An 18,193-nucleotide genomic window follows, 5' to 3' on the forward strand; every position below is an offset into this window, starting at 1 on the left:
CTATAATGGGTTAGAGTATTCTTATAAAGAGAGAACAAACCAGTCAAAATTACATATATATTAATTTACTGCTTTATTTTAAACACTTTATTTGACAAGAACCAAGGGTTTCTGGAAGCCCTTCTCTTCCTCTAAGGAGAGCTGACCTCCATTTCCCAGAGAAGACAGAAGCAGGACTCCACAGTTTGGGGGTGTGGGGCACACTGTGCTGAGATTTGAGGATATGATGCTGCAGGGAGTTCCATAACCTTCCTGAGAGCTAGACACATTACCACCTATAAGGTTTTCACTGTATCATAGCCAATGTTCTCTCCAGTGGTAGAAATAGCTCCCCCATCATCAAGGGCATCAAGGAAAACAGTGTTTTAACAAAGGAACAGGTGGGTATAATGTCAGTGTAAGCCAAGACAACATGGAGAAGGCAACAGGATGCAACTCATGATTTCCAGAAGCATCCACAGTGTACCTTTCCTTCATATTTGTGTGCTTTCTGTTTCCAAGTAAGCATAAACAGACATTCTAAACACACAGCAATTTCCCTGACTGGGAAAGTGATCAATCGCCCACACATGGACTCTTGGCTTGTATGCCTCTTTGAAAGTGTTCATGTTTTGTGAGAAACAGATATGAAGTATGATTTTGATTTATTTGGAAAGCAATGGAAGCACTTAATGAAAACTCAACATTTTCTTTAAAAATCATCATGCCATTTGAGTAAACAAGTAATGGCTCCTGTAGGGCAGGGTTCAAGCCCTGCTGTGCCGTCCAAATCCCTCACTGCACACTGAAGACCGCAAACACTGTGAGAGAAAATCGTCACTCTGAATTTAAGTCCCATTTAAAAAGTGCCAGCACATCCCTTGTTGACTTCCCCCAACTTGGAGAGTTTCATTAGTGACTGTGCATGATTTTGAAGTTATTGCTGACGCTAGAATCTCACAGAGAAAAATCTCCCAAGTGTTTAACTGGAAACATTGCACAACCCAAGTGTCAAGGGAGCTACCAAGCCACAGCCAGTCCTCTGACGCCGCAAACTGCCCTGTTGACTCTGGCTTCTCCTAGTGAACGGTCGCAGACTAAAGGCCCAAGCTGTGCTGTCAATCAATGGGTGGGAACCAGCTGAAGACTCATTTCGCCAGCTGGGGGCTCTGAACACATCACCTTGTACCAGAAGATTCCTGATGGGGAGCAGCAAGTGACAGGGACAGATGTCAAGTGGACTAAGAAGGTGAAATCTTGGGGGAAGCTCTGGCTAATCCTAGTAAACTGTGAGTGGTTTCACACACCTGCTCTTGGGTCCCACAGAAAGGAAGCAGCATGAGACACACAAATCAGCCATCTGGATGGTGGACCTGAGCTGTGTGGTCAGAGGCATGGTGCTGAGCTCAGCCCCAATTCTGGACAAATTAGCAATGACTCTCTCAATGTGCCAAGGTTCTCCCTTTAGGAATCTCCTCCAACCTCATCCTGAGTCTGGAAATGTCAGTGGGTGGAGGATATCACTGGCGGTTAAGCTGAACCCAAGGCACACATGATGAGGATGCTTTGCTTCTGGGAGGAATGTGGGCTCTTCACTTGATCATCTGTGTCTCCTCATCTGCATCATAGAACTCCTCCTCCTCACTCTCGCTCCCCAAGGTGCTGGCCTTGTCCAGGGGCTGAAATGGCAAAGGAGATCTTGTCGAGGCAGTAAAAGGATGTCATGACAGGCCTAAATGAGAATTACCACCCAGATACTCACATGACAATTTTGTTGTTGTTTTGAGAAAGGGTCTCACATAGATCAAGCTACCCTCCAATTTGCTATGTAGCTGCCTCTACCTCCCAAATGCTGGGTTTACAGGGGTGTACCAGCACTCCCAGTTTTAGGTGGTTCTGGGGATCAGATCTCAGAGCACCTCATGAATTTAACACAAAACTCTGCCAACTGAACTATACCCCAGCCCCAACAAATGTATCTTCATGACATCTGCTTTCCTAAGGAACTGTCCATAGAGTGTTCTCAGAAAGCTAATGAGTCCATTACCAGCTCTATTTTGCTATAAATCATCTGCTGTTCAATTCATCTTTGTTTTCCATTCTATTTTCAGTCTGAACTTTATGTTCTGTTTTGTTTTCAAAAACTCTCTTTGCTCAAGTGGAAGACCCAGATGATTACAAGTGTCTCTATACCTGTGGAGGATCCAAAGTCTGTAGAGACAAGGCTTCCTCCCCTAACCTCCTGTACGAGTACATCTGAAGGTCAGAAAATGTCTCCAGCAAGGGGCTGTTCAGAGTCTCTGGCAATAGCAGGCTCAGGATGCCTGAGGTCAGGCCGGTGGTTCCAAACACGATGAAGGGCAGGGACCACTGCAGGTCCTTCTGTGGGTACAGGGAGTGGATGAAAACAAACAAACCTATCAGTTCCTTGGCAGGTGATATCAGCAGTCCTGTGACCAAGAACTGCTTTTTTTTTAATCGTCTACTCAGCACCTTCCCACTAGACTACACCACACACCATGGTTCTAAGACAGTTATCCCGGGAAGTCATAGAATGTTTCCTCATACGTGCAGAGATGGATCCAAGTGAGTTGAGGGTTGCATGAGAATATGGACTAAATGTCTTGGACCAACCATCTCAGGCAAGGCACAGTCATGGCCATCTGTGAGCTTGGGAGGCCTACACAGGCAGAGTTCACAGGAACTCTGGAGTGCAGCTTCCGCTCGAAGGAGAAGTCTGCTGTGGTGAGCTCCATGTTCTCTTCAAGGAGGGAGACTCTGGACTATTTGCTGATAAACTTGAAAGCTGTCAAATGTATCATAACATTACTACTGACAGGCCTAAGATTAAAGGAGTAGAAACTGAAATAAAAAGTCGTATGACCCAGAGTTTTAAACTATTTGAGTGGAATATGGTGCTACCAGCAATTGCTTCAGAGATTCCAAAGGTATTCTCACAGTAAGTCAATGTTTTCTTGCAATGCACAGGCTCCCAGCCACAATGGGTTGGCTCTACCTTTTAGGTTATTTCTTCTCAAGATCTTCTAGAAAAGCCCTCAGAGGTGGTGTCAAAACCACAGTATAAGTAATATCTTAACGCTATTTTACTATATAATAACATATTGTGACATAATGTTTTAAAAATATTTTGGGATTTTTAATTGTGCATATGAGGGTATGTGTACGGATGTCCTGGTGCCCACGGCAGTGTCGGATCCCCGGATGTTCTAGGTTGGGAGCTGCCTGACATGGGTGCAGGGATCAAGCCAGGGTTCTCGACAACAGCAGGCACGCTCTAAACCACCGAACCATTTCTCCAGTCTCTTTCATAAACGTTTTAGGATTCGGACTCTTTGTTAGTGTAAATGGGGACGTGCCCTGGACCCTTAGTTATTGACGTAGCAGGAAAACCTCATCTGCAGCCCCAAGGACTCTCAACAACAAAGGGACATTCTGACCCTCAGAAGCCAGAAAAGCATGATGCAGCTGTAGTGCTCTTGGTTACCACATGTCTGACTCCTTTCTGAGACAGCTCAAGGTCTCGTGATTGATCTCATGACTGTCTATCAGTTGAGACATTTATTGTCCCAGGGATAAGGCTGGTTGCTATTTTAGAAACAGCCTTTATCACAAAAGCTGGGTTCTCTAATAGCTCATCAGGCTTCACAAGAAGGGCTTGGGTTATCTGGAGGACCCTTCCCAGCTCCACGGCTCATGTCTGTCCTCTACCTAGCGAAATCAAGAAGAGAGCTGCATGGGCCCAGGGCTTTCACAGAGCTTGAGCATTTAAGGCTGCAAGGATTTGAAAATGGTCACTTGTTTCTCCTGATCCCAAAATGCCAAAGAAGACAGAGGCATGCATGCTGCTAGGTGTGCTTCTCCAGTTTTCTCTGCAGTGGTGAGCACATATACAACCTGCTTCTAAAGCACTGTGGAGCTGATGGCAATGCCTCCCTCTTGCAGCTGCTGTGACGGTTACATGCAGCAACATATGCAAAGGGCTAGGATAGAACCAGCACGCCATACAAGACCATAAAAACTAATTAACTGACTTCGGAATGTCTGTGGACAGGGCCTGCTGGGATCATCAGACCCTATAGAGTCCAGATGAACAAAAAGCCAGACCCGCCAGGGGAAAATGCCCAGTCCATCCACCTGACAGAACACTGGGCTCCTCATCGAAAAGGCGCAGGATTCACGTTTGTGCAGCTGATCTTGGTTGAACCTGTTCATTACCTCTTTCTACACAAAAGCACACATGAGTTCCAAAGCAGAGAAGCAGGAAGAACAGAACCAGGAGGTACAAACCAACCAGTGAGGGTATGAAGGGGGCAAGGATCCCGCCCACTCGGGAGAACATGGAACACGCTCCAAGGCCAACGTTCCTGGAAGGCATGAGAAAAAACAAATTAACTAATTAAATACAAAGCTTTAAGTTTCAGGGGGACAGTTTAAATATTCTGGGTTGCAAGAATACAATAAGCTCAAAATGGTAAATAATTCCTAAGTAGAAGGTACAGTGTTGCCTACTAGACCTTTCTGTGAGACCAAAGAGTTCTGGATTGCCACCATATACGAAGTCACTGGACACATGAGGCTTCTCAGTCCTTGAAATGTGACTCATGAGGATAAGAAAATGGACTTTTATTTAAAAAACAAGTCTTGTTGGGGTGACCCTGGCTGGTCTTGAACTGTGGCAATCCTCTTGTCTCTGCCCCCAACTCCTGGAATTCAAGATATGAGCCACCATACCCAGCAGAAACAGATTTATTTTTTAAAGATTAATATTTGTTTTTATTGCCTTCATCACAGTGTCTCTTCACAGTGATAGAACAGTGACTAAATTAAAAGGTGACTAAACGCTCTCGTGACTGACACATGCCCATGCAAAGTAGGGAAGGCCATCTCTGCCCACAGGAGCACAGTCAACAAAGCCCCATACCTGATGACAGTGGGGTACAGCTCAGAGGTGTAGATGTAAACAATGTTGAAGGCTGCACTGATCGTCAGCTTCCCCAGCAGGGACAAGGAGCGGCTGTTGACCACCGCAAACACACCTGTGTCTGAGGAGGACAGACAACACTGGTGAAGACGACAGTAGGAACAGGTCCTTCAGATGACACATTTCACTGCCAAGGAGCAAGAAGCTCTCATCTTCATCTCCACAAACACACCACCCTCAGGTTCTGCCCAACACACACACACACACACACACACACACACACACACACACACACACACACACACACACACACACACTGCTTTCTCAATGTCTTGGCTATCCCTGTGGTTTGACACACTGACTGTCATTCAGGAGCATGGGACCCTCACTCGTTCACAAGAGGCCCTGAATACTTACTTCTGTGCTGACAGGCAGTAAGCATGCTTGCCACAGGTCTCTCTATCCCCCTGACCTCTTTATCCGTAGTTCTCATACCTGGTATTTGCGTTTGCTAGCTTTCCTTCACTGCAATAAATGGCTGGGGCAATCAGCTTAAGAGAGAAGGTTTACTTGGGTTCAGGATTCTAGAGGTTTCTCCATGGCTGGTTAGCCTTGTGGGTTTCTCCATGGCTAGTTAGCCTTGTGCTTTAACCCTGAAGGGAGGTCAAAGTGTGTGATGGGCCAACCTGTTCACCTCATGGTGGCCAGGAAGCAAGGGAGGACAAGGAGGCCAGGGTCTTAATGTTCCCTTCCAGGGTATGTTTCTCACTGACCTCACTTCCTCCCATCAGTCCTCACATCCTTAACAGTACCTATACTTGGAGCCCAAATTGTGAGCATATGGGTTTTGGTGGGATATTCAAAATCTAAACCACAGAAGTATTCCACTGAGTTCAGGAATAACCTCATTAAATTTTTGAGAGAAAAAATGACAGTGCTCTGTAGAGAACAAAAGATGAAAGAAATTTGGAAAAACGTCTAATCTTTCTTCTCCTCGATTTCTTGTTTGGGTTATTAATCGGTAATTAGATTTGAATTTCTTACTCTATTTATATAAAATGCAAAAATATTCCAGTTTTGCTTCCTTACTAAAATATTATCGATTATCCTAATTCTTTCCTTTATTAACTGGGATTCTATGGTTGTTGCCTGTCAAATATACTGAATGTCTCCCCTTCAAAAACCCACACACCTCTGCCTTAAAAACAGCAATTTTCTCCTTGTGAGCAGGCGGCAATTCTCACGCTCTCTGTGTCCCCTCCTGTCGCTGTCGAATCCGCACTGCACTTCCCCTGACTCCCAGCACTCCGGCCCAGCCAGCTGCCTTCCTCTCTCCTCACCGTCACACGTCACACGCGTGAAGACCAGCAGCACTGTCCTAATCACCAATGTCATCGCCTCTCTCTTCTCGCTTGACATTTCTGACAAACAGAAGACCTCTCCCTTCCTTGGGACTATGTGGTTGACGTGAGCCCCTCTTCCCTTCACGTCTCACTGAGATGGCCACTCCTCCTGGGCCTGCCACTGCCTCTACTTTCCAGTCCATGGATCGCATGCCTCAGGCACTCTCTTGTCCTTACTCACTTTCCTACTGTTCACCAAAAACATATTTCACCTTAGTATTTCATGCCAAGCTTGGCGTCTTATGTACACCGTCTGACTCCCAGGGTTCCTTGTAGGCTAGGGGACATGGTTGATTACCAAGTGTCTGTTGAGCTAAAAGGCATTGGGACTCCAACTTGCACGAACGTGGTGGGAAGAATCTGTGTTCATGCTGCCTCAGCCGCCAGCGAGGAGGGCATATCACACATCTAAAACCTTGATCCCCTCTTGCTTAACTGTGGGACCGAGCTCCATCTACCCTAACATGGTGTCATCAGGCCACACCATCTTAAAACCACGTGGGCTGCATTCAATGCTGCCGAGGCAGTTGGGAATGATCTTTGCTAGGGTAAGCAGTCCACACTGAAGCTACAAGGTCTTTCTAGAAGACAAGCCATGCCTCCCAGCATTTGCTCCAAGGTATGTATGTTTCTAGGATTCTGAGATCACTAGATCTCACTTCTGGTAACAATTTAGTGAGATTAGTCATTTCTCCATTTAAACCAATAATGAGGACACATGAGCCTCATCACTATTTTCTAGAAAACTGAGTCAGGAAAAGGTACCGAGTAGCACTGATTAAAACAAAAATGTGTAATTGTTTGTGTAAACTGAAGTTCCCAGAAAACAAACAAGCAAGATGCCCGTGCTGAAGCCTCTACAGGTTGTGAACAACAGGTTAGAACTTTGTAATTATGCAGAGTTAGAACGGTACAGATGCACAGTCCAATCTTTCTTTAGTGCCCTTACCAGTCACTCATTCCCCACCCCTATGTTTGATTCTTATATCTCTGGACTATAAAGAAAAGTCTTTGAAATGTATTCTAGTGGACCAATGTCTTCTACCAACTCCATAGACAAGAATGTCACCAGAGAGCATCTGAAACCTGTAAAAAAATTGTCGTTGTTTTAATCACTTTGTTGTAACCCATTTCCCTGTGATCCCCCACAAATGCAAATAGTAGATGCAATTGTTACTTCTTTATTCTGTGACTAGTAAAAGCCTATGTGACTGCTTCCCTAATGGAACATGTTATCCTGGGTTCCCTGAATCTATATAGGTTCCTATACTGTGGTCATTTTTATATTTGGCTCAAGAATAAAATATCTCTTATTCCTCTTGAGGGATGTTGACTTTTGACTGCAAATGGCTTTTGGTAGCACCCAGCCCAATGCACAGTGGCATCTTTTAAAACCACATGGAGGCACCCTACATCTTTACTAACAGGACTGAAGATTGCCATCTGGAAATTTAAATTCACATGGAGGACACAGAGACTGCCGTCTAACCCCCACAGGGTCCAAAGCTGCACGAGGACTCCCATGGGAGGTGGAAGACACCTCCAGCCAGAGCTCATCTGGGGAGACTGGCGCTGGCCACAGGCCAAAGCCACCCCATCTGCAGCCTGAACCTTCTCTCCTGCGCTCTTGCCAGCACACCTGCAGTCACCTCTTGGGGGGAATCCACCTCTCCCCCAAGACAGTTTATGTCAACAGCAGACAGCTTTCTTTGTTAAGAGTCCTGCTTGTGCAGCTGCTGGGCTGCTGGCTTTGTTCCAGAAGGCTCTGCAGCCACTGAGCTGGTCCCTTGCCTTCTTGTCCTACATTACCAGTCATTACCAGTGAATGGTCAAAGTGTTGTTTGGGAAAAAAGCAAGCGATTTAAAGGGAAAATTAAAATGAAGTTATGTTTTTTAAAAAAGTGGATTTGCATAACACTTGTATCTTTCCATGTACCGAACTCCACAAGGTCATAACTTATCTCCAACAATGCAACTTTGAAGGACTGCATTTTCAGGACTTTCAGAAGCCCTTTTGGGGCCATCAGCATAAAAGTCTCTTTTGTCCATTTATTATTGAGTTGTAAGATCCATTTCTATTTTTGATTCGATCTTTCATCATTTATATATTTTACAAATCTTTTCTTCTAGTCAGTGCCTTACTTTTTTTCCGTTGAGGGTGTTTTGTTTTAAGAGACTCATGTTCCCTCGGTTGCCCAGGTTGGCCCTGAACTCCTGGCTCAAACAATAGTCTATTGGTTCCAAATAAAAACATCGGCTCAGTCATTCTCTTCTTCCAGTGGATGATCATAAGCAAATTTGTTTTATTTTGCTGTGTTGTGAGACAGCCGTGGTTATGGGTAGGCCAGGCTGTCCTTGAACTTGCTATGTAGCCAAAGTTGACCTTGAACTCCTGGTGGTCTCCTCTCCTCCTCCCGAGTACTGGGATTACAGATGTGCACCAATATACCCAGCTCTCTACAAGCAGATGTTCAGCTGTTCATGTTTATAAACAGTAAGACAGCTCTATGTCCTGAAGTATAATACAACAGGCAGACACAGCTGCTTTGCTTTACCTTTGCCTTTTCTTGTCCTGGTTCTGAACACTGAACCCAGGGTCTCAGGAACGTACTTTGCTACAGTCACACACCAAGCCCATTTGTCTTTTATTACATTTATTTATTTGGGGTGTGTGTGTTTGTGTGTGTGTGTGTGTGTACACACACATGTGCCTGGGCATGTGTGGAGGTTGGAGGACAACTTTTGGGAGTTGGTCTCTCGTTCTACAATGTGGGTCATGGGGACTGAACTTGGAGTTACCAGGCTCTATGGCAACCTGCTGAGTCATCTTGCTAGCCCAAATTTGTTTCTTTAAAAATAAAACACAACAAAACAAAAAAACGAAAAACAGAACAAAGCATAATGCTGTCACCATAGTCTCACCTTTTCTAGAACTCCACCTGAATGAACCAATACTTGTGGACTTTCATGTCTGACTTCTTTCACTCAGCATAACGAGAGGCTCTCATGCTGTGTGAGTCACAGGTCACATGTTACTGTTGAGTAAGATCCTGCGTGGGTGGATAACAGAAGCTTATCTGGTCACATCAGCTGGTGGCATGGGCTCCTTCCAGCTGGGGTCCAGTGTCGTCACATCCTGAGCACTTGCAGGAGAGCCTTGGTTCCCCGTGCTCCACTTTAAGTGGGTGTCTGTGGCACTGTCTAGGGCAGCTGGAGCTTGACACCCGCAGCCCTCATTGTGATCAGCTATGTTCCCCAGTTTTGGCTGTTCTGATGTGTATACTGGTATCTCAGCACAGAGCTGTCATTTTCCTAATGTCTGGTGGGTTTAAACATCTCTTTCCATGCTCATTTGCCATTCTAACAACTTTGGGGAGAATTATCTGCTTAAATATTTTTGTTGTTGTTGTTGTTATTACTGAGTTTTAAGATTCCTTTCCTTATTTTGGATTCGATCCTTAATTATGCATTTTTTACAAGTATTTCCTCTTGGCCTGTGCGTTACTTTTCATCTCTTTAAGGATGCTTTTCCTTTGTTTGAAGAGACCTGTCTCCCTTAGTTGGCCCTGAGCTCCTCAGCCTCTAAACAGCTACGACTGCAGGCACACATCATTACACCTGGCAACAGAAACTTTTTGCTATCATTTGTTCATTTTGTTTGTTTGTGACAAGACTGCATGTACCCCAGGGCTAACCCTGAACTTACTATATAGCTGAAGATGACCTTGAACTTCTGATCCTCCTGCCTCCACCTCCCAAGTGCTGGGATTACAGGTGTGCACCACCACACTTGGTTTTTACGTGGTGTTGGGTATTGGGGGATTAAACCCAGGGTTTTGTGTGTGCTAGGCAAGCACTCTATCAACTGAGCCACAACCTGGCCCAATACAGTCTCTTTGTTCGTTTGGTTGTTTTTGAGACAGGGTCTCACCATGTAACACTGGCTGCCCTGGGACTCGCTCTGTAGACCAGGCTGGCCTAACACTCTGCCTAACAGATCTGCCTGCCTCTGCCTCCCAAGTGCTAGAATTAAAACCATGTGACACCATCACTGGTAAGAATCTTTTATAAAGCCAAAGTCTGTGTTTTGATCAAGTAGGTTATACTTTTTTCCTTTTAGTGCTTCTTGTGTATTAGTTAATAGATCTTTGACTGGCTGGAGAGGTGGGTCAGTGGTTAAGAGCACTGGCTGCTATTCCAGAGGACCCAGGTTCTATTTCCAGCACCTCATGGTAGCTCACAACTGTCTGTAATTCCAGTCCCTAGGGATCCAAAACCCATTGCTGGTCTCCTTGGGCACTAGGCATGCACATGGTACACAGACAAACATGCAGATAAAACATTCATACACGTAAAATAAGTAAATGGATTCATTTTTAAAAGGACTAAAAGTATCTTTTTTAAAAGAAGGAAAAGAAATTTTGAACCCAGTCACTACTCTGCTCTCTTGTCTACTCTTTGAGAAGTTGGGTAGTTTCAGACTAAATAGTTATAATTATAGTTTTCCTTAGTTATAATACAAGATAAATTAGATGTAAAATTTTAGACTCACAAAGATAGGATAGATGATCAGATATTTTCTTTAATTTTGCCAAATATAAATAGATTAGATGTCATAACTCTAATTCTTGCTTGATAACTGTTTTGTTATATGTAATTTTATTATGTTAAAGTTAAAATCTTTCTTTTTGATTAGACAGAAAAGGGGAAGTGCTGTGGGATGGTCTTTCTGTACGCTGTGACTATGTGTTGCTAATTGGTTAATAAAGCTGTTTTGGATAAGAACCTGGTGAGAAATCCAAACAAGGATACTGGGAGAAGAAAGGTGGAGTCAGGGCAGACGCTGTGAGCTGCCAGGGGATCAAGATGTAACGGAATACAGGTAAAGCCACATGACATGTGGCAAAACATAGATGAACAGAAATGGGTTAATTTAAGATGTAAGAGCTAGCTAGCAATAAGCCTGAGATATAGACCAAAAGGTTTGTTATTAATATTAAGCCTCTGACTGGTTATTCAGGTACTGGCGGGCGAGAAAGATTCATCTGGCTACAAGGCCTGGCACCCATTTTGAGCTTATTACTGCATATGATATGACTTCTTTCGTTCACAGCTGTGGTTCTTTTTAATATTCAATTTTCCCCCTGATCTATCCTATCAATAACCACTATCTTGATTACTATAACTGTATAATAAGTTAAAAGCAGATAAATTCTCCAACTTTGTTTTTCTTGATATTAATTATTTTGGCTAGTCTAGAATTCTTTGAGTGTTCATAATGTTTTTTGCCCAAATTTATTCTATGAATAAAATAATCTTCCTGGACATTTGAGATTGTGCTAAAGATAAATCAGTTTGGTAAGAGATGAGGACTTAAGTAAGTTCTAACCTTTGAGCATGGTGATCTCCTTATCTGTGAACATTACTATTGCCAATTCAATTATCCAGCCCTCTTTAGTCCCTCCTAGCAACCTTTCATGGTTTTTAATGTTATATATGCTATAGAAATTTTATCTCTAAAAATTTCTAAATTTTATTACCAGTACCATTATTTAATTGCATGTTAGATTATTTGCTAATAATATATAGAAATAAAACTATGTCATATGATTCTGACCAGCTCATTTATTTATTTTTAAAATTTTACATTTTTTTACCTGTGTGTGTATCTCTGTGTGTAGCATGGCATGTGTGTATGTGTATGTGTAGCATGGCATGTGTGTAGCATGGCATGTGTGTGGTCGTCAGAGGCTACCTCTGTGGGTTTGGTCCTCTCCTTTCAGAGTGTGGGTTCCAGGGACTGAACTCAAGTCACCAGGCTTGGCAGCCAGCACCTTTGCTGGTTGACCCTTCTTGCCAGCCCTCATTTATTAATTCTATTAGTCTTTTGTTTATTGTTCAGAGTCCTCTATTGTTTCACTCTGTCAGCTCTGGTCCCTTTCCTTTCTTCTCACTCTCTTACTGCATTTACTGCTATGTTCTTGACAATGTGCCAGAGAATGGACATCCTGATCATAGTGAGTATTATTCCCTCTTTCGGTGGTAAATGAAGGATTGGCTAGAGATTTTTCCCTTGATTCTACTTGTCAAGCTACAGAAATTCCCTTCTGCTTCCAGCTGCTAATGTTTTTTATAGTGGATGGGTGCTGAACTCTAAAAAGCGCCTTTTCTGCTTGTACTGAATTATCATGTAACTTCTTTTTCTTTCTGGATTCTTAATATGGTGAATAACACTGATGAGTGCTTGTATTTGAGGGTAAAGCTTGCTTTTGTTTGGCTTAGGCCTCAGGGTAATTGCTGGTCCAATGTGAATTGCTGGGAAATCATGTGAACTGGAATTTCTACTTCTTTTCGAGTTTTATAGACCCAGGAGCAAAGTCATCCCGGCTTGCAGCTCTCTGTGGGAATGTTTCTAACCACACATTCAATTTCTCCCACAGACAAAAGGCTGCAAAGGTCATCTGCTTGCTTTCACTTACGCTTTCTTGGTTTGTTTCTCTAAAGACTGTACCTAACTTGGATTTACTAGTGTAAGAATATTCACAACGTTTTCTCATTAACGCCTAAAGTTTCTTTAGTGATGGTTCCACTTTCATTTCTGATATTTGTGATCCATGTCTCCGTATTTTTTATTACTTTGGAGGGTTATTAACTTTAATTGGTCTTAAACAACAGGCTTTTGATTTCCTTGATTTCCTCTATCATTTCTCTGTTTTCATTCCTTTTTCTTTTACATTTATAAATTTCATTCTTACGCTTGCCTTCTGTTTACCTTGGCTTTCCTTTTGAAAGTTTATCTTCTAGAAACAGAAGTTGAGATTACTAATTTGTTCTCTTGATCACTGATAATTGTATAAATGTTGATACCTAAGCTTCTCTTTTTCTACATGTCATGAGTTTTAATATTGCATATTTAATTTATAGTTTAACTAAAATATCTAACTTCCTTTGTTATTTTATTTAACCCATGTGTCTTTAAAAGAGTATTGTTTAGTATTCAAATGTTTGAGGATTTTCCAGATATCTTTTTTTAGTTAATTTTTAGTTTAATTCTATTCTGGTAAAGCAGTACTTTTATAAGTCTTCAATCCTTTGAATTTTATTCATTTATGCTTCATGGCCCAGACTAGGGCATCTCACCACAGACGTTCTGTGGCTCATTGAATGGAAGTCACGTTCCCTTGCCATAGGGTAAAGTGTGGACAAATCAGCTGTTATGCTGCTTGTGGCTCATTTTCTACTTTTTCAATCACTGCCTCAGCTAGTGAAGGAGCAAGTCTAAGCTCTGCACAGTTTTGCTTTGGGTACTCTGAATGTTTTGTGAGAGGCACACACATGTAGGATACTTACATGGTCATTAACTGGCCACTCTTCAATCATGTGTTTAAAGTTCTATCAACTTAGGAAGCTTTTAGTTATTGTTCTTGCAGATAATATTTTTTCCTGAGATCATAGTTACATGTCAGGCCACTTGATATTTTCCCACAACTCACTGATGCTCTGTTGGATTTTATTCCATTTGTTTGGATTTGAATTGAGTTCCATGGTGAAGTTTCTTTTGCTGTGTCTGTGATCCTCGGATCTCTTCTTCTGTCGTATCCAGTCTGCTGTTGGCCACATCACTATTGCTTTTGTGTGCTGCAGGCTCCTCTTCGGATTTTCTGTGCACGTCTTCTTCATGGCCTTGTCTTCTGCTCCTTCCAAGTATACTTCTGTCTACTTAGGCACACGGAACTTGGCTGTAGCAGCTGCTTGGACTTGTCTACTTAAATACACGGAACATAGTTACAGTAGCTGTTTAGGCTTTTGGCTACTTACACACACAGGACGTAGTCACAGTAACTGCTTTGACATTGGTCTACTTAAGCACACAAGTCACAGCAGCTGCATGGATGTTCTGGCCTCTGAGCTCTATCACCTGCGAACTGCTGGGCTGTTTCTGCAGATTTCTCTCCTCGTGTGGAGGTTTTCTCCTGCTTACATGTGTGCCTGGAAATTCTGACTGAAAGCCATGCGTGACAGCTCCCCGGCAGGTGCCGAGCTCCGTTAGTGTCTTCTAAACGCTACTTTGACTTTTCGCTGTGATACAGCTCAGTTACTCAGAACCAGCTGGTCCTGCAGTGCTTGTGTTGAGCACTCTTAGGGCAAACAGCCTTTCACTTTGGGCTATTTTGGTCCAGGCTGTCTCCTCTAATGCTTAATGTCTAGCTAAAGAATGCACAAAGCACTGATGGCCCCGGGTTCTAGGGATGGCTCTGCCTGCTATTGTCAGATGACTTCCCCACTCCTGGCTGGGGGTCCTGCCCACTTGTGTTTCCTTGTCCTCCTTACTCCTGGCTGGTGATCCTCCCTCTCCAGTCTGTTAGTCCTTCCTAGTCCAAATTCATGACCCTCCCCTCTCCTGTCTGGTGGTCCTCCCCAGTCCTATCTCATGACCCTCCCCTCTCCTGTCTGGTGGTCCTCCCCAGTCCTATCTCATGACCCTCCCCTCTCCTGTCTGGTGGTCCTCCCCAGTCCTATCTCATGACCCTCTCCTGTCTGGTGGTCCTCCCCAGTCCTATCTCATGACCCTCTCCTGTCTGGTGGTCCTCCCCAGTCCTATCTCATGACCCTCTCCTGTCTGGTGGTCCTCCCCAGTCCTATCTCATGACCCTCTCCTGTCTGGTGGTCCTCCCCAGTCCTATCTCATGACCCTCTCCTGTCTGGTGGTCCTCCCCAGTCCTATCTCATGACCCTCCCCACCCCTGTCTGGTGGTCCTCCCCAGTCCTATCTCATGACCCACCCCACCCCTGTCTGGTGGTCCTCCCCAGTCCTATCTCATGACCCACCCCACTCCTGTCTGGTGGTCCTCCCCAGTCCTATCTCATGACCCTCCCCACCCCTGTCTGGTGGTCCTCTCCAGTCCTATCTCATGACCCTCCCTCTCCTGTCTGGTGGTCCTCTCCAGTCCTATCTCATGACCTTCCCCACCCCTGTCTGGTGATGCTATCCAGTCCTATCTCATGACCCTCTTCACTCTTGCCTGGCAGTCCTCCCCATTCATGTCACTCCTCCCCACTCTTGTCTAGTCGTTTTCTCCTGTCCTTGGGACTGTCCTCCATTGCCTACACAGAGCATGGGGGATTTTTCTGAAGATCCCTGAAGGTCTTCCTCTCTGTATTTTACTCCTCTTAATACTTTTGCCCAGCAACTTGTAGCCACCCTACTATCTCTCAGTATTGTTGCCTAGCAACTTCTAGCCATGCTTACTATTTACTTCTTTGATTCAGTAAGTTGCCAAGATTTGCTGCACCTCCTCTCTGCCCTGTGTCCTGGAGATCCTGAGCAAGGACCCTCTTGCAGCCAACCTTTGTCAGTCTCCCTTTCCAGGGACCACTGTCCTATGCAGCCTGCTGTCTGATGGCTAAACAGGGATGCTTTAATGTGCATGCTATAGCTGTTTATGGATTTTCTAGTTGCGTGGGAAGACAGCTGCTCCCTTACTATCATGGCTGCAGCGCTTGTCAGGTCTCCCGAGGAAGCGCTGTTCATCACTTCTGCACCACTACGTTTCCTCACTAGGTTTCCAGCTTTCCGAGGCCAGGAAGAGGGCCGGGTCATGGACAGGATCTTGGATCCACAGATGATGGAGAAGTTAGGACAGAGATGGGCAGACAAGTCTGAGGAAGCTGCAACACGCTGGCCACTCTGGAGAGTTGAAGCACACTCTTCAACTGCAACGCTGCTGCTCTGGACATGCTCAGATCTTCCCGAGAGCCCACAGCTGCTGTGAGCCTCACCTACAGGTGGTCCGTGCTACCTCCACTCCCCACCAGGCCTGCCACTGCAGAGTAAGAACTGGCCCTAGTCACACAGTGTTCATGCTCAGACACCACAGCTTCCCCATTTGTAATTACGTGGGTCAAGGCATCTCCACGAGAGCACAGGCTGCAGCTGTGAGTCAGGAAGGCCTGAAATTCCAGCCCCTTGTTATAAAGCTGGACATACTATCTGAGCAGTCTGATAGTTTCATTATGTGACAAGTGACACATAATGACCTACTGTTTATGGAGAATACAGCACTTAGTCAACACTCCATAAATGGCAACTAATACTGTAAGATTAATCAGGACCCTCCTCCAAGCAAGAATATAGACCAAGTGAAATGCCTGCTGACCAATCTGTGCACAATTGTAAGTGGCCCCTGCTAATATTCCTAGAGGAGAGTTTTACCGGGAGGCCAACCAGTAAGAGAACACATATGGATAGGAAGCATCTCTCTAACACAGGCTGAGGGGCCTTTTGATCAAGGGCCTGGTCCAGATGTGTTTCTGGTTTGGGGAGATTCAGGAATATTTGCACATAGTGAAGTGTCTTGAGGATAGGACCCAAGCCTAAGCTGGAAATCTATTTGTGATTTTTAAACACTGGACACACATAACCAGTAAGTAATTTCATACAATACTTTCAGTGCTGTGAGTCATCACATGAGGTCAAGAGTGGAATCTTCCATGTGGGACATCATATGTGTTAGTGCTCAAAATTCTCAGTGTTGGAAGTTTTTGGATTTTGGAACATTTTAGATATCAGCCGTGGTGATGTTTTATTTGTGCTCTAACAAATAAAACTTATCTGGGGATCAGAGGACAGAGCCAGCCACTAAATTAGACACAGAGGCCAGACAGTGGTGGCACACACCCTAATCCTATCACTCAGGAGGCAGAGATCCATCTGGGTCTCTGTGAGTTCAAGGCTACACTGGAAATAGAGCCAGGCATGGTAGCACACACACCTTTAATCCCAGCACTTGAGATCTCATGTCTTTGCTTGGAAAGGACACACACCTTTAATCCCAGGAAGTGATGGCAGGAAGCAGAAAGCAGAAAGGTATATAAGGTGTGAGGACCAGGAACTAGAAGCATTTTAGCAGCAGTTCAACTGAGACCCTCAGGGGTGAGGACTCAGAGGCTTTCAGTCTGAGGATCCAGGAAAACAGTATCGGCTGAGGATTGGCGAGGTGAGGTTGACTGTGGCTTGTTCTGTTTCTCTGATCTCTCAGTTTTCACCCCAATATCTGGCTCCGGGTTTTTTATTAAAAAGACCTTCTAAGATTCATCTTACAATCAGCTTTTTGGATTAGGGATAGTCAACGTATAATTATAAACCACAGGCTGCAAGATACTAAACATCTGGTCTTTAGCTTATTTTCGGTGTCTCCTAGAGATATATTGTCACAGTATCCACGAATGCCCCTAAACTGAGAGGCACAATCATATGCAGATGCTAAAAAGAAGCCAGTGGGTAAAGGGCACCTGAGTTGGCAGAAAGGAGAGAATGCGGGCGTGGAATGCGCAGTGGGGAAATGTCCAGGAAATGACCAGAACACAGTGGAGCAGAGTGGTCTTCAAGCTCACAGGAGCTGCTGCTAATAGAAACCCTGGGGTCTTTCTCTTAATACATGCTTGTCGGAACTGTCATAACCTATAGTTTAAAACTCTGAAAAACAGATTTAAAAGAAACCAAACAAAACATTTTAAAGGGTAAATATGAATAGTTAAAGAATTTTTTAGGCTCAGAGAGGATTCCAGAAAGAATAGCAAGGATTATGCACAAGAAGTTGGCCATCTGTTCTCTACCTCTAGTGATGAATCAAATGAAAGGAAATGGACTCAGCGTTGTGGGAGAGGATCACTCTAGCAGTCATGGTTATTAAAAATTGAAATCATTTACTAAGGGACATTAGAGAATTTCTTTCCTAGGCAATCTTGAAAAATTGACAGGGTGTCCACTTTTTCTAAGCATAACATCTGTGTTATATTTCCTGAGCCCATGGAAAACATCGCTTCACTGTGTCTCAAGCCATGTCCACCAAGGGGCACAACCCACAGA

At 44.2% G+C, this 18,193-nt stretch overlaps 1 protein-coding gene across 4 annotated transcripts in view; it reads right to left on the minus strand.

Moving 5' to 3' along the window:
• Window positions 1–49: 49 nt before the first annotated feature.
• Window positions 50–18,193, minus strand: part of Slc22a15 (solute carrier family 22 member 15) — a 60,019-nt gene continuing 41,875 nt past the window's right edge. For 3 of the 4 annotated variants that reach the window (XM_052732245.1, XM_052732243.1, XM_052732244.1), the window contains 4 exons: window positions 4,922–5,042; window positions 4,292–4,364; window positions 2,173–2,361; window positions 50–1,658 (listed from right to left, as the gene is read on the minus strand). In XM_052732245.1, the coding sequence (XP_052588205.1) occupies window positions 1,572–1,658; window positions 2,173–2,361; window positions 4,292–4,364; window positions 4,922–5,042 (470 nt within the window). In that variant the 3' untranslated portion in view covers window positions 50–1,571. Of the gene's footprint in view, window positions 1,659–2,172; window positions 2,362–4,287; window positions 4,365–4,921; window positions 5,043–18,193 lie in introns of all 4 variants that reach the window. The other variant, XR_008216811.1, reaches the window with a different exon arrangement.

This window comes from Peromyscus californicus, unplaced genomic scaffold (genome assembly GCF_007827085.1).
Source record: "Peromyscus californicus insignis strain IS unplaced genomic scaffold, ASM782708v3 Scaffold_9__1_contigs__length_137607984, whole genome shotgun sequence".
NCBI lineage: Eukaryota > Metazoa > Chordata > Mammalia > Rodentia > Cricetidae > Peromyscus > Peromyscus californicus.